Genomic DNA, 23,290 nt, shown 5'->3' on the forward strand with positions numbered 1-23,290 from the left:
CTTAATGAAGTTCATATTTAACATAAGATTTGATAGCCGAAGTACTTACAGATTCATTCGCCAATACGTCTATTACATCCACATGATGCCACAATCTACTACGTTTTCTAGGATTGGCAGGGCATTCTGCATGTACGATTTCTCTGGCCATGTCTCGAATCAAGTCATGCATCATCAGATTGCCTTCTGTATCAACAGTTGCAAGGCTTTGATCTTGGAGTACTTGAATTCCAATTTCGGAAAAAAAAAAGTCACAGCCATCCAATATTGTCGTGACATAGTTCTTGTTCATTCCAATAAAGAAACAGCCTATATCCAGGAATACATCCTTCACCAGGTTATCATTTAGCCTATCATAGCTTGTCTTAATATTTTCGAGAATTACCCTATAAGGCTGTGAGCTTTTCCATTCATCCAGTATAGTTCCCCATCCACTTGTGCTTGTTGAACGTAGATAAGAACCTAAGACTTCAAGTGCTAGTGGCAAACCTCCACAGTAGTCAACAGCTTTTCTTGAGAGCTCAACATACTCTTCATTAGGATAATTCTTTCTAAAGGCATGCCAACTAAATAGCTCAAGAGCTTCTTCTTTATTCATTTCTTGCAAAGGACATATCGCATCCACGTTAAGTATCTTTAGCAAACGTTGATCCCTTGTTGTTAAAATAATTCTACTTCCTGGGCCAAATGAGTCATGCTTTAGAGCTAATGCATCTGACTCTGTGAGGTCTACATCATCTACTATAACAAGTACTCTTTTGTTGCCAAGTCTTCTTTTAATCTCCTTGGTCCCTTCATAGATCCTACTAACCTTCAAGGGAGCAGAAATAAGATTGCATTGTGAACCAACCAGCTCCTTATCTTTTCTCACATTTGGAAGAAAACTTGTACCATCAAACATGTGCTGATATTTGTTGAAAATTACTTTTGCAACCGTTGTTTTACCCAGTCCGCCCATACCCCAGATTCCAATGATAAGGACATCATTTGATCCTCCAACATCTAAATAATTACTGATTTCTTGCACGCGAGAATCTATTCCAACTGGGTGTATGGCTACGTCCAAGTAATTGTTCTTCAGTTCTCTAGTACTGAATCCTTCATACCTGGTAGGTAAAATTCAATTCAAAATTCAGCAAAAGTAAGATTTACTAAAAAAATGGCACAATTAAATTGACCTAATATCTTCCTCATTATGGCTACAAAGCTTGGGATTGGAAGATTTGAAAGCCCAAATCAAAATCTTCAAAAACCATTAAAGCATTATGAACTTCAGAACTTATATTTATATATGCATAAATGTGTGAAATCAAATATTTGATTCATGTGGTTAGCTCAATATCTGACCATAAATAACACAGATTTCTCATGGAAGAGTCTGGAAGCTCTACATTGCAATGTGTAAAATCAAATACCCTAAGCCGTAGTTATATAAGTTCATTGTTTGTTGACATTTGATAAATATGAGAGTTAAATAGACCAATACATTATGTAGCCAATTAATAACTTCTGTAAGAAGGAACTAAGGTACTGCATACTTGTGTATAAAAAAAATGGACCGGGGAAAAAAATACAAAATACAAGAAAGGAAAAAAGAGATAAGAAAGTACCCATCAGCTCCCAAGAACCAAACCGGATGTAGGCCAAAATCATATAGATTAAAGTCTGAATCATGCATATTTTCCTTCATCTCTTTGTCCCATACTAGATTAACCCCTATTTTCTTCACTCTCACAGAGGCATCTGCAGTTTCAACAGGCATTACAACTATATCGACCTTGTCCCCTCCTTGCAAACTTAGCACATGGTTCGATATATGCCCCTGCCAAAGATAATGGTCATCAAGTGTACAGGAAGTTGGTACCGAGGCATATGTTATCCGGGCGAGCAAAGCAGTACACTTGGTTTTATTGCTAACGATAATGCCGAGAGGACCTTCACGTTGTGTCTTTGAAGAGTATATGCAGCACAGAGTAAACCCGCTAAAATTGTGACCAACAATTTGAGGTATGTGAAAACTGACCGGATCACCCTTGACAAAATCAAACCAGTCAGGAATATAATTTCCATTGAGAAAAATGCCACCATATCCGCAAGAAGTCCATCCCTGTACCATGTAGAGCCAGATTTGTAACAACAATACATTGTTATGCATGCATGTGTCATATATGGTGTCATATACGTGTGCTTCGGTGTGTGTGGTAGAACGAGAGAGAGAGAGAGAGAGAGAGAGAGAGAGAGAGAGAGAGAGAGAGAGAGAGAGAGAGAGAGAGAGAAAGAGACACCTGAAGGATGTTCTTCCTAAAATCAGCAGTGAGATTGATGCACCCTTCCATATGAATTCTTGTCATCGAGTTTAATGACATCTCCAAGCCCGGAATCTCGGTGAGTTTGCAGGAATGACTCAGATACAACTCTCTCATATTCGACAATTCTGAAAAATCTGGCACTGTTTCTAATGCAGTGCACAAACCCGCTCGCAAGACTTTCAAACTTGTTGGTAAATTTGGGATTGCATGTAGGTTTGTGCAATCATCTAAACACAACGTTTCAAGCTTAGAAAGACCACTGAGGCTTGGTAGCCTACAAAAACTATTTTTTCGAAGATTTAAATCTTCTAAAGAAATTAGACTCCCAAGATCCTTTGGGATTTCATCATCGGTTAAAGTGCAGCATCCAAGATCTAATTTCCGTAAAGAGTTTAAGCCATGAAAAGAAGGGGGCAAAAGACTAGTTGATGGTGACTCTTTCACTCCATATTGAGATGAAAATCTCAGCTTTAGTATTTGTCTTATGGGTGTGCCATCTGCTGTCTTATGGTAACTCTTTCCCAAGGCTTCAGCCAAGTCTTCAAATCTTGAACAGCCGTTAAGAAGAAGAGTTTCAATAGACTTGGAATTAAAGAAATTCAGTGGGAGATCCTTGAGCTTTTTGCAGCCTTCAAGATTTACCAAAGTAAGTCTTTCAAGATTCCCAATGGATGAATGAACCTCGGACAAACTCTCACAATCATTCAATATCAATTCCTCGAGATTTGGGAGTTTTGAAAAGTCTGGTGTTTGTGCCAGGTTATGGGAATGACTGAGATTAAGAAGCTTCAACTTCTCGAGCAACTGTTAGACAAAAGAAAAAAACCAAAATAAATACAAACGGAAAAGAGGAAGCATGAAGTTCGTGTTTATAAAACTTGGAAGAAAGAATAAATAATTTGGTTGAGGCCATATCATACCAAATTGGAATCCTCCCAAACTCGTATGAGTTTGCTATAGCTCAGGTCAATAGCAACTAGGTTTGGTTGATCAAAATCTTTTGGTATGACCTCCAGAGGAAATCCATGCCAAGACAACCATCTCAACTCTTTGGAAAGATTGTGATAACTTCCAGTGAGCTTTATGTTATTGAGTTTGAGCAATCGCAGACTCTGCATGTTTCTAAATGAGTCTGAACTGAAGCTACGCTCATCAGACTCTTGCACATCTAAAGCGAGTCCTTCAACGTCTTCCGTTCCCTATTACATATAAATAATTAAAAGTTAAAATAAAAACAAACCAACAACAGCAACAGCAACAACAGAGGAACTAAGAAAATGGTTATTTGCACGGGAAAAGATGATTAATTCATGGCTAAATTGGATTAATGGTCCCCGTAGTGAGAGGGTAATCGGAAGATAGCCCATGTGGTGAAAAAATTCGGATTTAAACCCTCGTAGTGAACTCCGTTAGGATTTAAACTCAAAATTAACATTTATGTGAACTCTCCGTTAACCCAAAATTAACAATCCCACCCTTCCCCTAAAGATTTCATTGGATTTTAAAACCACGAAATCTGCTGTGTTCAATCTTAATTTGTACTGCATTTTTCTCCTGTGTAGCCGAGACGCCACACTCTCCGGCGGCGACATCCCGGACGACGCAGGTAACCTTTCCACAGTCTTCAAAGCATTTTGCGTTCTGGTTGTTCTCTCCCGATTAATATTTACTGAATTCCCCAATTCTTTCAATTTTGATGTGAATTTGCATAATACGTAGAATCAAGTTGTGTGGGAAAGAACTGTTTTTTGTGTTTAGTTTTTGATATTATAATTAGGATTTTATGATATTTAATTCTTGTGTGGGGGTTTGTAACATTTTTTCTTTGAAATCTGACAACTGAAGGAGAGTGGCGTCTCGGTTCTTTCCCTTCTGTAATCTGACAACTGAAGGATCTTCTTTGAAATCATTTTTTTCTCATATGTACATATTTAGGGAAATCACTGATTAATGGACAAAAGATCTTTGAATGGAATCGAAGCATGGATCAACGAATTCATAGCGAATGAGTTTTTTTCTCTTTTGGTTATGAAGGTTGAATGGGTTAACAGACAGATGAGGAAAATGTTAATTTTGGGCTTAAATCCTAACGGAGTTCACCACGGGGACCATTAATCCAATTTAGCCTTAATTCATATATCAGAACCACAAAGCCCTGAATTGGATGGATGAACCACATGAGAGGTAGACAATTAGACAATATAGGACATGGGACCTCACCTCTCATTGGCAATTTTTATTATATATCTACTATGATGTGCTTATATATATCTACTATATGCACTTATAAATATATCTACTATAATGTGCATATATGTCTGGATAATAACCATAGAGTTGTCCTTTACAACTGTCTACATTAGTTAGGTATCTTTAGCAAGCTTCTGTTACAGGTATCATAATTAACAAATTGCACTTAAGATGAGCAGGACATGTTGATTCTGCTATTTAATTTGTGATAACTCCTTTGTTCTCTTAAAGGTTCCTTTCTCTGCTACATTAGTATGTGCATTTAACATCAAATTTAATTGCAAAAAGTACTCACAGATTGCTTTGTCAATACGTCTGTTATGTCTTCATTATGCCACAATCTACTACGTTTTCCAGGATTGTCAGGGGATTCTGCACACACGATTTCTCTGCCCATGCCTTGAACCAAATCATGCATCGTGAGATTGCCTTCTTTATCAACAGTTACAAGGCATTGATCTTGGAGTTCTTGAATCCCTATTTCTGGATAAAACTGACAGCCATCCAGTACTGTCATGACATAGTCCTCATTCATTCCAGTAAAGAAACAAGAGATGTCAAGGAATATAGCCTTCATGTCATCATCAGTCAGCCCATCACAGCTTATTTTAAGTCTTCTGTGAATTTCCTGATAAGGCTGTGATCTTTTCCATTTATCCAGTACAGTTTCCCATTCACTTGTGCTTTTTGTACATAGATAAGAACCTAAGACTTCAAGTGCTAGTGGCAAACCACCACAGTAGCCAACAGCTTTTCTTGAGAGCTCAACATACTCTTCATTAGGATAAATCTTTCCAAAGGCATGCCAACTAAGTAGCTCAAGAGCTCTCCTTTCATTCATTGCTGGCAGAGGACATATCTTACCCACATTAAGTATCTTTAGCAAATGTTCGTTTCTTGATGTTATAATGATTCTGCTCCCTGGACCAAACGAGTCAGGTTTTATGGGCAAAGCATCTAATTGTTCTACACTGTCTACACCATCAATTACGACAAGTACCCTTCTGTTGCGTAACAATTGTTCTATCTCCTCAGTCCCTTCATCCATAGTACTTTCCACTATGTAGGCCCATTTCAAGATATCAGAAAGAAGTTGTTCTTGCAAATCAACCAGTTTCTTTTCCCTCACGTTTTGAAGGAAACTTGCACCGTCAAAACTATGATGATGTTTGTTGAAAATGGCTTTTGCAACCGTTGTCTTACCCAGCCCGCACATACCCAAAATTCCAATTATGCGAACATCATTTGATCCTCCAACATCTAAATGCTTACTAATTTCTCGAACACGAGAATCTATTCCAACTAGGCTGGAGGCTACCTCTGAGCATGTGGTGCAGCTCAGTTTTCCAGTGATATGAGCAATAACGTTCCTGATAAAGTTTCCTTCATGCCTGGTTAAAATTGAAGAAAGCAAAAGTAAAAATTTATAATGCAACTTCAAGATTACATTAATCTTTCAGAAATTAATGAGTCAAAATCTCCGGAAGCCATTACAATTTCTTAAACTGAAATCTTGGTTGTTAAAATTCAACAAAGCAAAAGTGAAAACTTAAGGGGCCATTTAATAACCATTTTGTTTTCAGTTTTTAGTTTTTGTTTTCACTTTTTTGAAAACTAAAATCTTATTTCTTAACAACTTTCAAATTTCAGAAAAATGAGAACTGAAAACTAAAAATAAAAAATGAATGCCAAATTGTGAAAATTGAAAACCAAAACAACAAACTTCACTTTTTGTTTTTCAGTTTTTCTTTAAAACTTGAAACTGAAAGTAAAAATTAAAAAATGAAAACTAAATGGTTATCAAACTAACTTTAAAACTTATAAGCCTGATTTAATCATTATATATAAAAAATAAATAAAATGGACGGGAAATTTAAAGCACACAAATAAAGAAAATAAAAAGTAATAAAAAAGCAATTACCCGTCATCAGTCTTCCTCAAATTTAATTCCGCCAAACTTACAGCTTCTTTAAGATCGTATGCCCAATGATGCATCTTTTCAAACTCAACTTTCTGAAACTTCTGTGGAAAACTAGCAATCTGGTTCCCAACATCTAAGAGATCAACATCATATAAAATTGGAAAAAACATTTGACCCAGTCTATTTCTGCACTCCATGATCTTCACCAGCTCCTCGAGACACCACTCGGACATCAGATACCCGCTTGAGAATACGACGACGGCAACCTTAGACCCTTCGATTTCTTGAATCAGACGCTCTGGTAAAGCTCCATTACTCTTTTCTAGTTTGTAATCGATTTCGTCTCCGTACATGAAAACGTTGAATAGGTGGTCTTTTAATGAACAGTAAAGGTGGTCCGTGAAGGTCCTGCGTATGTCTTCACCTCCAGAACTCAAGTACACGTCGTACTTGCGATCGTCTTTGGAGGATGAATCCATCAATTCTTACTCCAGGGATTTCTTGGCAGGCAGCACAGATCAAATTTGAGATCTACAGGCAACCGTAAAGGAAAAGTAAACTCAAAACTCCGAAAAAAAAGTGGGAACTGGCTAGTAATGAGTCAATTACAATCGATCCATCCATCCATTTTTCTTTTTGATCCAACGGTATTAAAGTACTCAGCAAGGAAGAAAAAATATATATTTTTTAAAACCAAATGTTTGTTTTTTTAACAAACCAAATATTTGTTTTTTTAACACATAGTGTCTATCACTAACAGAGCATGGGAGCGGGCCAAATTTTACAATAGGCTTGCACAGTAATGTTGTCAAATTGTTTTTGACGAAAATCAAACTTAAAACCTCTCACTTAGAAGTGAAAAAATTATCAGTATCCGTACTACTAAGTGGATAAACCAAATGTTTGTTAAAAACAAAATAACAGCCGTTCATTTCCCAAAAAAAAAAAAAACAGTCGTCACCCAAGGGGCTTTCTTTTTACTGAATGCTTTTTCTATAAAAAAAAACAGAAAAAGACAAAAGGTATGTTAATGATGCTACATCGTCTCAATCGGAATTTAGTTTAATACTAGTAACGCATGCCTGCACCATGCCGCTGGCTTTAAAATTATTTTAAACGTGTGAAATTATCAAAATCTATTTACATCCTTGTGTTCAATATGGAACAAAAGATAGGTGCTTGTAGAATATATTACATAGCAAAAGTTTGGAATTAAAATGTTCATATAGATATAATACACATAAAAATAAGAAAATATCTTGTTTTTCCATGTCCCAACTTTTCACTTGTTCCTCAGTATTTCACTCTTCTTTCTTCTTCGTTACCAAAAGTCTTTTGAGTTTAATTACTACTACTTAAACATGCCAACACATCCATAAGTTGACTAATTCTACTTAGCCTCATCATACAATTGCTAATTACTTATATGAAGAAAAATTAGCCAATTCTAATTAGCAACTGCTAATCAAACTGCAAAAGCAACATATTTTCCTGACTTCAAGCATGGAACCAACAGAGTCAAATGCCTTGACATGAATTGTGAGAACAAACCCATTAGACCATCTCCAACCCTTGGGTTAAAATCTAAACTTTTTAGCCCAAAAAAATTAGGTTTTTAACCTAAAAACAATTTTTTTGCTCCAACCTTTCTGGGTTAAAATTTTAGTCCACAATTATTAAAGAATGAATTTAGGCTAATTTTTTTCTTAAAATAACTTTTTTAAAAGAAAAAATTACGTAGACTGTCCTTATTTAATTTTATGAACATTTTAACCTAAAAATATTTAGATTCCGACAAATATTGGAAATTCACTAACCGACACCATGAAACTCGTGAAACACTATGAAAAAAATATGAATCACATAAGAGAATTTCTTTTTAATTACTTTAGCCGTTTAATTTAAATTTAGACAGTTAGCTATTTTTTTTTTACCGTTAGATTTCATCAAATTAGATCTTACCATTTGGATTTAATGAATATATAAATATAAAACTAAAAAAATATACATATATGGGGCCAGCACCACTAACTCTGGGGGAATCCTGGGCTAAATTTGGCACTGAAATGAATTTTGAGTTTTAACTTATATTTACCCTAAGGGTTGGAGCAAGTTAGGGTAAGTTTAGAACCTAAAATTTGAGTTTTACTCCAAGGTTAGAGTAGGTCTTACAGTACTATAAATCATAACTCAAAACTAAATCAGAAAAGTACGACACACACAGTTGATGTTCTTTATATGTTGCAGGGAGTATAAATAAATAAATAAATTCATTTCATAAATGTATTTCACCTTTTCCTTATCAACTGATGGATATCTTCTTCTTTGGGTCCAACATCCTCACAAATTTTGAATCTAAGACATGAAATGATCAGAAATCATACAAAGTTGCAGTGTAAAAATTAACACAATCCTAGCACAATGAAATTATTACAATAGTAGGGAAGAATAAAAAAGAAAAACTTTGGAAAAAAATTGATAAGAATGCATATATATTCAGTGGTTTCAGGGTTTAGTGTTGAGTTGAATCTAAAATTAAGACAAATCCTCTATTCCTTCTTCTACTCAATAAAAATGTCCCTAATGACCCTAATCCCCTTTTGGTCTCTTGGGTATTCAACTGAACACTAATACAATCACACAAAACCCTCAATCATTATAAAAATTTCTTTCAGCCCTTTTTATCATTTTCTCAAAAGATCAACCCTTCAATATCAAAATCTACAATTACCACTTATTTGCCAAAACCCAGAAAAACAAACAAAAAATAGAGCCAGAGAAGTGAGTGTTTACACCGAATAAAACTGAGATAAATGGAAAGCAGACACATTTCAACTATTTCAGCTCTTTCAAATCTTTCTACAACAGTATAGCTTTTCCCTAACAACAAATCTTTTCCCTTTCCACAAATTTTCACTTTCAACAGTATTTGAGTTGAAAGGTTGATGGAAAATGAAGAGAGGGAGAGTTCATATATAAGCACTCAAAAAACCCAAAATCCAATTACCAGATTCATTCAAATGCACACAAAATAAAACACCACTACAAAACCCAGAAATTTAATCGAAGAATTCTACAAAACCTATAAGAAATTACTGAATCTCAGATAAAATTACATCAAAGAACCCATAAATTTAATGAATAATTCTCCAAACCCAGAAATTTAAACTAATAATTTACTAAAACTTTTTGTTAAAAAAAAAAATAATTTACTAAAACTCAAATATTTTAAATCACAAATTTGAATCTTTACAGGTCTATAAGGTACCTGAGGCGATGAGGAATAGGTTGAGACAACCTCAACGCCGTCGCCGAAATCTTCGAATACAGGTCGGAAAAATCACAGAAGTTTTAGGGATTAAATCACAATAGTCCGTAGGTTATAGAGATAAAATCTCCCAACAGCGATTTAAAAGGCCAGTTGGTGTGCAAATTTTTCCAGGTGAAGTTTTGGGGAGGCTTAGAAATCAAATCAACACAAACTTGGGGTGTAAAATATCACAATAGTGGTAGAATAACGTGCAAGAAATCTGGGCCACAACCTCATGTTTGTAGCAACAGAAAAGGGTTTTGTGTTTGCCGCTGAATTAAGGAACGATCCGGAGAAAATTGGGTTTTAGGGTTCTAGGGATTTGAGTGAACCGAAATTGATTTGGATGAGAAATTTATGGTTTTGATTCACAGCAGAGGAGGAAGGAATGAAAGCGTGAGAAAATTTGGATATGAGCAGTTTTCGGTTTGGATTGGCAGCTGAGCAAGAATTATGCGGTGGAGGAGGAAGCAACAAAACGGTGAGAATAAAATAACAGAGAACTCTCTGGAACTCCTGTAAAGAAGCGGTAAAAACGGAATTGCACTGTAGAATGAACAGTAATAAAAAAACAAAGAAGTGGTAAAATGACAACACACTAGAAGGAACAGTATTTCTTTTGTTTCTCTCTTTTAGTATACACTAGAAAGTTCTACCCACGCGTTGCTGCGGGATTAAAAATTGTGTAAAAAAATTATGTTTCAAAGGTATAAACCTATTAACTTGTATCACATCTAATTAAAACTACAACACCATATTGACGCACTTAATATGAAAATTCATATACTATTTGACAATATGAATTCAAGCAATCATTGAAAATCAGAAATGGAGCATAGAAAGTAAAAAATCCTACCTCATTATATTAAAACAATTAACAAATTCTCAATGAATGATCACAAAAAAGGTATAAAAAAGTAATTCAATTTCTTAAATTCAAAAACGGTAAAGATAAAAAAAAAAGGTTCTCAGTTCTCACCATAATGAAAATTATGACATCGTTTTAACATTAACTCGGGTTCATTTCAGTCACCAGCATTAATAAAACCAGTGACTTCAACTTGTGCAAGGAAACAACTGAATTAGACGCAAGCCAACCAACTTTGAATCTAACCAAATTAAAAAAGCAATCACAATCGAACTAACCTCTTCTTCCCATATGAAGTAGAAGATGTCCCCTGATTTGCCTTTGTGAACAGTGTACTGTACTCTCAACACATAAAAAGAACACACTCAAAATGCTGAGCAATATTATAAAAACTACACATATACATCATTGTATATATATTTGGACATAAAGTATAAAGATCTGATGATAGTATCAAGCTTAAATTTAACAAAAGAAGTAATTACGAATTGAAATCAAACGGTATTATAGTTGTTAAAAAAATTTCTAACTAAATTTTACAAATAGCATCATAAATGTTAAAAAAAATAACACCATTGAAAAAACTCATTACTCAAATCTGTAATTCTATAAAAACACATCACTGAAAACTTCAATTTCATCAAAACATGTCAACTTATATCACATCCAAAACCCATTAATAATCCATTCTTGTGTACAGCTCGTCCTCAGAATTCGCAGCTGAAAACGGAATGTAAGTTCAGAGTACGATGAAAAAGAAGAAATGAAAGATCTATACCATTGATGGAAATCCATAGAAGTCGGAGAAAGTTTGATAGAGAAAAAAGGCATGACATGAATTCAGCATGTGTGCAACTTTCTACAACCCTAGAGGTTCCACTTGTTTTGCGAAAACAAAATCAGTGCTCAAAATCCAGAAAAGTAAAATGATAACCATTATCGCTTCACCTACTAAATTTTTTAAAACCTCATTTACTCGCTAATACAAAAGATGGGTGTTTTCGAAGATGGAACTGCGAAAATCATTGATGCTAATGATCTCAGCTACACTAACTCTATTCCTATTAAATAAGCATTTCCTACAAATTAAAAATCCAAATTTCAGGCTGGCCTTAGCTGGAACTTCCCACTAAACCCCACTAACACCCCAAGCAACCATTTTCTCTCATCCCTCTTTAGACTACACAGTCCAACTAAACCCCTATAACACCATGTTCAAGCAACAAAAGTTTACAAAAAACATCATAGTAACCTTAAACAGAAAGGCTTCCTTCCCTTCTTTTTGTTCTTCTGATATTTCTGGTCGCCTAAAGTGGTAGCTTCTTTTTCCTCTTCCCCATATCCATCCAAACAATTTTTAAGCAGGATTATCAATAAATTAACTAAAAGAATGTACGATCAGAGAGCAACGTCTTAAAGCATCAACCAATCAGTTGAATCCATATGATTAGCATTATTGTTGTATGGAACATTTCAAACCTTACATGTTCACCAAACAAAGCTTAGAGTATCAGTCCAATTTATGGGAAATAGTCAAGTTCAGACAGAACAATTAAAAGGATTCCTAAGACATATCAGCCGGGATTTGGATTTAATGAACACCTAAACGGATTTTTTTTTCCTTTCTCAACCCTGTGCGGTTCAAAAGTAGAACCACCAAACCCTGTAATGAAACAAAATATTGTTCATAGCAAATTCCAAAAATTTAATTAGATTTAACCAATACAATTTAATCTGAAAAATTTAAAGAGAATTCTGTACATTACAAAATCAAATCAAATCATATAATCTCAAACATTTTATTCATACCTTTTTTATTTTGTCTTTATACCGACACCAACAGCCTTTATATATTTTTACTCAATCTCTAAAGGTGAATTTTTTTCAAAAACCTGCAATCATGACAATAAAAAAAAATTAATATCATACTCCATAACTCTATCCCCCCGTTGACTCCATCCTTCTGGTTAACTCTTATCTATTGCCTAATCTTTCCAACTCAGCCATAACCTTTGAATGAAAAATCTATTTAACTAAAAATATCTTGCAGATGGTCTAAGAGCAGTTCTCTACGCACCATTATCGCTCAGTCGATTCAAATCTTCAAGAAAAAAGGTGGGTTGCTAGATTCATACCTCTCCACCATCTTTAAGTGAATCCACAATGTAAAACATCTTAACAGTTCAAATTAAATAGAAAAAAAAATTAAAAAATTGAAAGAACTTGAGCATCATACTTTCTTACTCGGAAATAGAGAGAAAAAAGAATTGGGGGAAAAGTTGGGAAATTTACCAGAGGGGTTTAGGCGGTCGGCAAGGCGGATCGAAGCTCCAAGGGTGGAGCTTTGACTCTCTGGCAGCGGCGAGATCTAGGGTTCTTCCACAGAGACAGAGGGAAACCTAGATTGGGAAAATAGGGAGAGAAATAGAGACTTTGATTCGAAGAGAAATGGTGAAGCCCTAAATCGAGCTGCTTGGTGCAGAGAAGAGTAAGGCGAGGAGAGACGGGGAGAGCAGGAGTCAAACAAAATAAGGAAAAGCTGAAAATGAAGAGAGAGATGGGAACCGAAACAAAAGGCAGAGAAGAATGGATCGGAAGGAAAACGATGACAGACGCGTGGTTACCAAGAGCAGAATCGTCCTCGCACTGTAGAAAAGCTGAAGGAAAACATTGAGGGAAAAAATTTTGGAGGGCTTTTTCGCCACTCCACTGTCCTAGAACGGTACCACATGAGTTTGGGTTTTAGTATATATAATAATATACCAAGGGTGTAGTCAAATTAAAAATTGGTAAGATTTTAATAGAGTTTAAAATTCAGGCGTAGTCAATTAGGATTTTAAATGATGATTTTAAAAGATTTTGAAATTATAGTGTAGTCAAATTAGGATTTTAATGGGTTTTAGAGAATACATCTAAATCTAGAGGTAGTCGTTAGGGGTGCAACTCGGATGGATTGGACGGATTGGAAGGTCAAAATAAATTAAAGTTGATGAGCAATTGCTTCGAGACACAAAGAATTTAGGTTTTGGAGACTAACGATTATAAAGATTTAAGATTTAGAGACTATGAATATAGGCTAACTAATAAAAACCTCTTATTCCCAAAATGTTTAAGTAATTATAAAGGGTAATTTATTAAAAAAAAACTATTAAAAAGGGTGTTGATTTTTGGACTTGGCCTACTTGGATGTAGTATGAGCATTAATTGATATTGGTTACAATCTGGTTAGATTTGGTTTGGTTAATCGGGTTGGGTTGGGTTAGGGATGTACAGGCAAATGATCAACCCAAAATCAACATAATCATGAACGGGTTGAAATTGAGTTGAGTTTGAGCAGGTTATAACTAAAAAAAAACTTGCTTGTTCGGGTTTAAAGTCGAATTAGACATGGACGGGTTCGGATTGGCCTAACCCAAGTTGCACTCCTAGTAGTCGTTTATGATTTTTAAAAAGTCCACGCAAGTCTAAGTGTAGTGAAAGTTCCAAAGATTTGCTAAGATTTTAATAGAGATAGATTTTGATAGATTTGAGAGAAAAAGTATATATAACCACCACCAAAAATGTCACCTCAATCCCTAGGATTTCAAATCCAACAATTGCCTTCAATTTTAAGGAGTATGATTATCTCCCCTTTTTTTCCCCTCTCCTTCCCTCCCTCCTATTTGAATGGTCACGATTAAGCCACGTCAACATTTTATATTAATTTTTTTATAGAAAGAGAAAGACAAAATAGAGAATGTGAGAGGAAGGGATGGAATGAGATGGAAAGAAAAGGAGAAAGAATTCTAATCCCAGTTTTAAAGCCCCAAGCTGCTTGTCCGCGTTGCCACCTTCATCATATAGACCTCCTTTTTCTCCTTGTGACAGTTTTGTTATCGACGCCACATAAGCCCCATTTTCGCATTTATAGCTGCCCTCAAGGGTGCCAAAACCGTAGCTCGTGCTTCCTTCTACATTTTGGCACAATGGTTTGGCTCAATTTTAGGGTTTCTCATAATGAAAACTGATGGAACAACATGCAGCACAAAAATACTCCTTAGGTTGCTGCACAATCACTGGAAGTGGGTCCACATTTATAGGATTGGCCCTGAGAATTTGGGGCCCTAGGCGAGTCTTTGAAGTGGGACCTTAGAGTTCTCTGACTCTCGACCCTTTGTACATTAATATGTGTAAAAAAAAAATCACTAAATACATGAAAAATCTATTTCTATATCAAATATCATTAAAAATTAATATAAAAAAAAGATATACAAACATTACTCAAATATTACCCGTCTCGTGTTTTTAGATGCAAATGCCCTTATTAAGTTTACATAATCTAATTTTTCAACCAATTCAAACCGAAAGAGAAGTCTCTACCCAGTACGCCAAATTCCAATCATTTTTCTATTGTTACAATGTTACTCATTACATTCAATAAATGAATGAATGGTTGGATTACAAGACAACATCTTACAACTTGGGAAAATACTAGAGTGAAAAGGATAGTAATTTTCGTATACGCACCTAGGTGGACAAGACGGATTTGAATAATTTATTATATATTATATAAACTAATTAATTTGAATATTAAATAATGTCATTTTTTAGAAAGGTGAGAGTTTTAGCCTTTTAGATACATAATAAAGATATATGTGGTGTGATCTTAAAATAAGGTAATAAAACCCCATAAAAATAAACATAAAGGTGATATTTAAGAGAGAAGCAAAAAATTAAAAATAAGATGGTGGGGACAATTTAAAAGGGAGAAGACGTGCAGCTATAAAAGATGGTGGGATAATCTTAAGTAAAATCATGCAATGAAAATGATGTTGGGAATATGGCTGTCTTCTTCCTCGCGTGACCCCGACCCTGCAACAAAAGATTTCCAGATTCCGGCGTTTACATATAAGGTCGCATAGTTTCCGCCCATCCTTGTCCAGATTTGCCTAGCTCCACCTAAAAATTGGGGGCCTTCCGAAATGGGGGCCCTAGGCGAGCGCCTACTCCGGCTACCATCAGGGCCGACTCTACACATTTAGGGTGGGGATACAAACAGCTTTGCAACTAATCCAGCACAACAACTTTTTCATTTATAAACAAAATTATATGTTTTTGGCTCAGTTTAGATAGGGGTGGGCATGAAAACTGCCGAATTAGAAAATCGAATCAAATAGTGACAAAAAAATATTCATAAAAAATCGCATTGACCAAAAAAGTCAAAACCGGAACAAAAATCGAATTGAACTGTTTCAAACGGTTCCAATTCTAATTCCGGTTCCGATTTGAAAATATTAAGAACTGGATCGAACCGCTTTTAATATAAATAAGACATTTTTCCAAGAAGACCATGTGCATAAGCCCAATATTTTTCTTCACTTCTCTTCCCATCCTTTGTTGTTTTATCACTTTTCTCCCCCTACATTATTTTTTCTCCAATTTTTTCCAATATATTTTGTGTGAATGCAAATTTTCTCCTCCTCGATCTTGGACGATTTTGCACCTACAAAACAACTAGCACCTTAGGTTAAGGCCAAAAGCCTCACGCGCCCACGATGAATGGGGGGGGCTTTGGCCGAAGAACCTCCGATGCCAAAGTTAGAATTTTAGAGAGAAATAGTGTTTAGAGTATTTGGGATTTTTTGCAAGAGGTTTGGAATGAGTGTTTGGTAAAAATGGGTGACTATTTATAGGACTAGGTTGGTCCACTTTTCCAATAAAGTGGCCGGCCACTTTGTCTATTTTTTGGTGAGTTTGTGGTTTAATTAGCCACTTTATTGGCTAATAAAATATGATAGAAATAAATGGGGAGTTACCAAATTGAATGACTAGCTTTATTTGGGTAATAAGGTGGAGAAAATCAGAAAAGGTATGAAGCAAAGGGAGGTGGCCGGTTTTGTCTACTAATTTGGGTCACTTTATTGACAATTAGGGGATTAATTGAGTTGATCCCCTAATTAATCAATTATTTATGATTTTAAGGGATGATTTTAGGAGATATGGGAAGAATATATTATTTAGATAATTAATTAACTAAATAATATATTAGAGAAATTAAGTTTCGGAAATAATTACCTAAAATGAGATAGTTTGGAATTGGTTACCTTTTTTGGAGCATTTTTTAATTGGTTTAGGATGATTACCCACTACTTGCGCGTAGGAATCCCGTTATACCTCAAGAGTATTTTTGTCTTCTTTTGTCCCAAAGTCCACGTGTCACTTTGTGATCGTTTTTGGCTCCACAAATGCCCCCACACATGTTGGGCTGCTCGCAAAAAAGGGCAACAGGTGTAGAGATTTTCTTGCTTTAGGAAACTTTGAATTTGTTTCCCCTCTTTGATGTTGATTCTCTCTTCTAATAGGAAATTAGATCATTCTAGGAAAAGGAAATAAATTCCTCTCAAAGTTTATTTAAATCCACCTTAAGTGGATTATTAAATCAACTTTTAGAGAGAAATTTATTCTACCTTACAAGAGAGAAAGAGCTTAGAGGATATTTGTTCCCCCTCCTCTAGCAATTTTCTACATCTTGCCCGTGCAAAGGACCGTCCTTCGTTGCTTGCTTCGTCTTCTCGTTGTTTCTAGGTAAGAAAAAAAAAATTATTTTTCTTGTCTTCTTGATTTTCTGGAATCTTTGGATCTTGACTCTTGGCTTGATGGGAATCGGAGACTTATGATGGGCTGATCTGGTGAATCATGGCATGGCAACGACGTGAAAAAATAGATATATATTTTTTTTCTTGTTTTTCTTGTTGGGCGCTGCTGAGTGGATGATTAGCCAAGCCGTGGGGCCTGGCAATTTGGCTGGGTTCCTGCAGCTTTCAACATTTTTTTTTTTTTTGCTAAGAGCCTTTTTTTTTTTTTTTTTTTTTATGTCTGTGCCCTAGGAGAGAATGGAAGGGCCTTAAGCCCTTTTGGGTTTCTTGCGGCTAAGCTTTAAGCTTTTAAGCTTTTTTTTTTTTTTAAACTACTCTCTAACAAATCTTCCTTGTACTTTTGTAGAATCTTCAAGCATGTCTTCTTCAAGCCACAAGAATGATGAGGGTGTGCCCCCATTGTATCGTCAAGGCGGGTCTTTGAGTAAGGTTGGCTACTTCAAAGTTGCTCACCTCAAGATTAGCTCCGACGATTTGTTTAGAGATTTTCTTGAAGCGTATAGGCATGCCATTCCGTCGGGAGTGCGTGTGAGGCGAGTTAAGGATGGTAGCAGCCGGGAACCATGCATTGGAACTCGGAGAGCTATCAAGTTCCATCCTTACTATTTTGTGTTGGGGTTTACTTTCCATATGCCGCGTTTCTTCCAAGAAGTGCTTTGCTCCATGAAATGTGCGCCTGCCCAATGTTCCCCGAATGCGGTCCGAGTGATGGTGGGGTTCCATAGTTTGAACCAATTCTTTGACTTGGGACTAACCACCAACAAATTTTGGTATTTCTTTGACATAGGTCGTATTGATGGAGTTGGACAACTGCGAACTCGTCATAAGCTTTTTGATAATTCGAGCAAAGGAGATCATGATTGGGCCAAAGAGACTTTGGAGATAAGTGGAGAATGGGAATCTGATTCTTCTCCCGAGCTGCGTGTACCAACGATCTTCATATCTGGTAAGCAGACTGCTTAGTCTTTTCGGCTGCTATGCTTTAGTGCCAAATTATTCTTCAATTTTCTGATTGTCTTCCGTGTTTTTTTTTTTTTTTTGTAGATTCGGAATTTGGCTCAACTCCTAGGGTTTCTCCATACATGAAAAAAGTACATGTCGTTCTGGGTATCCCTTCCGAGTATTGTGAGTGGCGTTGGCTGCTTAGTCCTCTTCGTAGGGAAAAAGGTGGGCTGCCCCCAAAAGAAGAAATAAAACGGATCAAGGCAGACGCGATGGCTCGTCCTATCACTGTGATGGAGCCTACTCTCAATGAAGGTGGGAAAAAGAAACATTCCCCGCCTGCTCAAGAGATGCCTGCTGAGAAGAAAACGAAGATTGCTCGCGGGGATTCTCCTGCTGCTCCCAAGATTGTGATTGACCTGACTTCCTCTAAGGGCAAGAAAGAACGAACTGCTACATTTGTGCCGGTAACGCCTATTGTTTTGAAGGCTGCTAGCTTGATTGTTGAAAAAATTGCTCAGCATAAAAGTTCTTCCGTGCCTTTGGTACCGAAGTTTATGCCGAAGCGTCCGTCCGGGACTAAGCCTGGCTTACCCTTAAAGAGGCTTGCTACTATGAAGAGTGATAAGGTGCCCCTGTCTGCTAAAGTGGCGCCAAAAACTGCTTCTTCCGCTGCTGCAACCAACTCGTCTGCTGATAAGAATGAAGCTGCTCGTTCAGGCAGGCTTGAAGAATCCGCCAAGGCTGTTTCTGGGGAAGCTGCTAAGATTTGTGCGCTTTTGAAACTAGATCTTCTTGAAGACATGGATGTATGTGCCAAGTTTGTTGATGGCGTCAAAGAGATTGTTGGTCCGAGTCTTTTTGCAAAGCACACACCCGAGTATAGGAAGACTGCTCTGCTAGCCATGATGCACAAAACAACAATTCTGGCAGCCGAGTCTATGTTCCTTGACCAAGAGGACACCAAGGCTGTTAAAGAGATGGCAAGAACTATGGCTGCCGAAGCTTACTCCTCGGCCAAAAAAATCAAGAAATTGGAATCTGAGCTTGCTGCTTTAAAGGAATCTAATACTTCTGCCCCCATTCCTCTGCAGCTTGAGGCCACTCGCCAGGAGATCATGGATTTGAAGACTAGGCTTGATGCAATCCAAATAAAGAATGAAAGCGCAGATAAGGAAATCGAGCGTTACATACCTCAGATTCAAGATCTTGAGCGTTCTATATCTGAATTTCGATTTGCTGCTTATGCAAAGGATGAAGAATTGATTGCTACTTACAATCAAACGATCCACTTCAAAAAGGTTGTTGACAGGCTTGAGCCTCAAGTGTCGGAACTTCAAGGTGTTTTGAAGACCAACGACAATCTGAAGAAGGAAATTGAGGAGTTGCAGCGGGTTCGTGCTTGCCTGCTTGAGGAGAATGAACAGTTAAAGAGTGAGAATGATGGTTTCGAGGCTTCGCTTATTCAGAACCAAGCTGATTTCTACAAGTTGGGCTATGTAGATCATCTCTATGGGCGGCCGTCTGACTTTGAGTTTTCCGGTAAAGACTTCGAGACCTTCTCTATTTCTCCAGAAGACTTGTTCGATTTTACCTTTGAGTCTTCTATCGGTGAAATAGTTGGAGGAGTTGATACCCAGGTTGGAGCAGTCGAGGGTAAAGATTCGGAGGATGCCGCTGCTGAAAACACCAAGGCTGTTGAAGGTGTAACGACCGAGCAGTTGGGAGATGTCCAAGCTACTGAAGAGTAGTCTTCTAGGTAGCTTTTAGGATTTCCTTTTCTTTCCTTTGTTGCTTTTGCTTGAACTCCTTCGGTATTTGCTTGTTGTTTATCAATTTTGCTATAAAATTTAATAAACTTGCTTCTTTTGCTTTTCCCATCCTTGCTCTTTTATTTTTATTTTTTTTACCTTAACCTTTAGACCTTATAAGCCAGTGGCAGACGTGCTACTTTTCTATAAGCAGACAAACCCACATAGCCTATGCAGCCGTAGGTGTTGATGTAGAACTTTTACAAAGCTATTAACCATAGGGTTGGCAGCCGGATGCCTTACTTACAGAAGCAGACGAATCCGCGTAACCACTTGGCTATTCAACCTTGGCTCTTTCCAATTCCGTAGGCTGTGTAGCAAGTATCACAACACTTTAGGACTTGGTATAGGTTATTCTGCGTTTGACAAAGGTGAAGCTTATCGACTACGTAGCATGTCGGCAGTGGATAAAATCTTCGTGTGTGCACGCTAACTTGTTTAACCTTTCACAATAATGTGCGGTTGCATAAGTCTAGCGTGGTTCTACTGCTCGAAGGGCAAGCCGTAGGCAGTCTTCTGGAAATCCGTAGGCTACCTTAGTGCACTCGGTAGCAGCTTTAGGTTTCCAGGGCAGCTGCCCATTGGGTGTGCTGCATAATGTGCCCCCTCCGTTTCTAGGGCCCGGTTCCCTGCGGATTAAGCCGATAGACCCATAATCCTTCAACTAGCTAAGCCTTGAAACAAACCATTATCGCTACTTCTAGGAATCCCGGCGCAAGCCATCATGCACCTAGTTATACTAGGGCAGCCAAGCTCATCCACGTCTGGATATTCGAAGTGTTAAGTTTATCCTCCCGCCTTGGAGAGCACAGTTGGTCCCTCGGGGGGTGCAATCTTCTTTTGAAGTGTAGAAAGAAATAAGTTATTGTAAACATATAATAAAGCCAAGTTACAAATTACTTCTGAATTCTTTATTGAAAAATAAAATGAGCAAATAACTTGGTTGCAAAAAACTGCATGATGATTGGATAGTCCTCGGTTTACGAGGTGGTGCCCGTTGAGATGCTCGAGTCTTCGGGTCTTGATATAGTGTGAAGTCACACATGGTATTTCCTCAAATTGTAGGCATTCCATTGCTTCTCGATCTCTTTATCATTCATGGTAGCAAGAGTATAACTACCCTTGCCGCCTACTCTGCTGATCATGTAAGGACCCTCCCAGATGGGGTCCATTTTTTTCGAGCCTTCTCTGCGGGCAGTGATGAAGGCCTTTCTTAGGACTAGGTCTCCGGGTTGGAATTGCCTGATCTTGGCCTTTTTATTGTAGCTGGAAATGAGCTGCTGCTGGTAGGCTGCGATGCGGGTGATGGTTTGTTCGCGCCTTTCTTCTGCCATATCTAAATATGTGGCCATCTCTTTACTGTTCTGCTCAACGCTTGGTAATAAAGTGTTGATGCTTGGCACGATGATGTTGGGAGGAATGATTGCTTTCAAACCAAAAGCCAAAGAGAAAGGAGTTTCACCGGTTGCTCGTCTTTTGGTGGTGTGATATGCCCACAAACATCCTGGAAGCTCATCTGGCCATTTTCCCTTTTTGTCGGTAAGGGATTTCTTGAGACAGTCGAGGATCGTCTTGTTGGATGCTTCGGCCTGCCCATTGCCTTGAGGATATCTTGGTGTGGACATGTGTTGTTTGATGCCGTATGTTTTGAAGAACTTTGCCAAATCTTTTCCCACAAATTGAGGGCCGTTGTCAGTGACGAAGGACTGAGGGATGCCAAATCGGCAAATGATGTTCCTCCATATAAAGCGCTCTATGTCCGTCTGAGTCGTGGTCGTCATGGGTTCTGCTTCTACCCATTTGGTGAAATAGTCGGTTGCCACGATCATCATACATTTGCCCCCCGTGGCAGGCGACATAGGTCCTACCAGGTCGATTGCCCATTGCATGAATGGCCAAGGACTCGTTTGCGGGTGTAGACCACTAGCGAGTAGTGCTGGTACTGGTTTGTAGCGTTGGCAGCGGTCACACTTTTGTACTAATTCCTTAGCATCTTGGTGCTTGGTAGGCCAGTAATAGCCTGCGTTAAAAGCCTTTTGGGCTAAGGATCGGCCTCTAGAGTGATTCCCACAAATGCCTTCGTGGATTGAGCTTAGAACCTTCAAGTCATCGGGAGGTGCTAGGCAGCGGAGATGTGGTCCGGTGTAGGATCTTCGGACGAGAATGCCATTCCACATATAGTAGCGTGCCGACTTAATTTGGAGCTTCCTTGGCTCCAATCTTTCTGTGGGTAATGTGCCGTTGACCAAGTAGTCTATAATTGAACTTTGCCAAGTGGGAGTTACACTAACCTGTGACACTTCGGCTATCGGCTCCATTTCTATGCTTGGCTTGTCTAGATATTCCACCGGAATGGAGTGTTTAAATTGGTGGTCAAGGGCGGAGCCTAAACCAGCTAGTGCATCTGTATGTGCATTGTCTGCCCGCGGAACTTGAGTGAGAGTGCAAGTCTGAAATGCTTCAAGCTACTGGCGTACTTTATCTAGGTATTGTGCCAGCCTTGGGTGTTTTGCCATGTATTCCCCAGTAGCCTGGCTGGTGATTAGTTGGGAATCAGAATGAATTGCGAGTTTTTTCACCGCCAAGTCTTTTACCATTCGAAGGCCTGCTAGTAGAGCCTTGTACTCTGCTTCGTTATTGGATGCTTTGAAACCTAGAGTGATCGCCTGCTCGAGCATTGAGCCATCTGGAGTAACAAGAACTACACCTGCTCCCGAGCCTTTATAGTTGGATGCTCCGTCGACATGCAAGTTCCAGAAATCTTTATTGGATGGAGTAAGTGTGGCTAAGGTACTTTCGGCTGCTTCTGGGACGTCGTTGGGCCGCACTGCTGCGTTGCCTAGGCTAGGTGTGAATTCCGCTACGAAGTCTGCCAAGGCTTGGGCCTTTATCGCTGTGCGAGGTCAGAAAACTAAACCATATTGACTAAGTTCCAATGCCCATTTCATCACTCGTTGAGAAGCGTCTAGACCATGTAATATTGATCATAAGGGATATTGAGTCATAACAATGACTGTATGAGCTTGAAAGTATGGTTTGAGCTTCCAAGCCACAACAACTAACGCCAAAATTAATTTTTTGATCTTCGGATATCTTGTTTCCGCATCGAGAAAAACTTTAGAAGTGTAGAATACCGGCAGTTGGGCCCCCAGCTCTTCTCATATGAGAGCAGAGCTCACTGCTGCCTCAGAAACTGCCAAATAAATGTATAAATCCTCCGTTGCTTCCGGCTTTGATAGTAAGG

At 37.8% G+C, this 23,290-nt stretch overlaps 1 protein-coding gene across 3 annotated transcripts; it reads right to left on the reverse strand.

Moving 5' to 3' along the window:
* LOC126585050 (disease resistance protein RUN1-like) lies at positions 1-10,993 on the reverse strand. Of its 3 annotated transcripts, XM_050249443.1 has the most exons (9): positions 10,937-10,993; positions 10,770-10,850; positions 8,773-8,835; positions 6,481-7,011; positions 4,855-5,950; positions 3,230-3,508; positions 2,286-3,113; positions 1,611-2,107; positions 1-1,106 (listed from the first exon to the last, which is right to left on the reverse strand). In XM_050249443.1, exons 4-9 carry the CDS (start codon positions 6,957-6,959, stop codon positions 2-4), a joined length of 4,284 nt encoding a protein of 1,427 aa, XP_050105400.1. In that variant the 5' UTR covers positions 6,960-7,011; positions 8,773-8,835; positions 10,770-10,850; positions 10,937-10,993; the 3' UTR covers position 1. The 3 variants fall into 3 exon arrangements, with proteins under 3 accessions (XP_050105400.1, XP_050105398.1, XP_050105399.1); XM_050249441.1 differs by lacking the exon at positions 10,770-10,850; XM_050249442.1 differs by lacking the exons at positions 10,770-10,850; positions 10,937-10,993 and adding an exon at positions 9,749-10,347.
* Positions 10,994-23,290: the final 12,297 nt, after the last annotated feature.

The sequence above is a fragment of the Malus sylvestris genome, chromosome 10 (assembly GCF_916048215.2).
Source record: "Malus sylvestris chromosome 10, drMalSylv7.2, whole genome shotgun sequence".
NCBI lineage: Eukaryota > Viridiplantae > Streptophyta > Magnoliopsida > Rosales > Rosaceae > Malus > Malus sylvestris.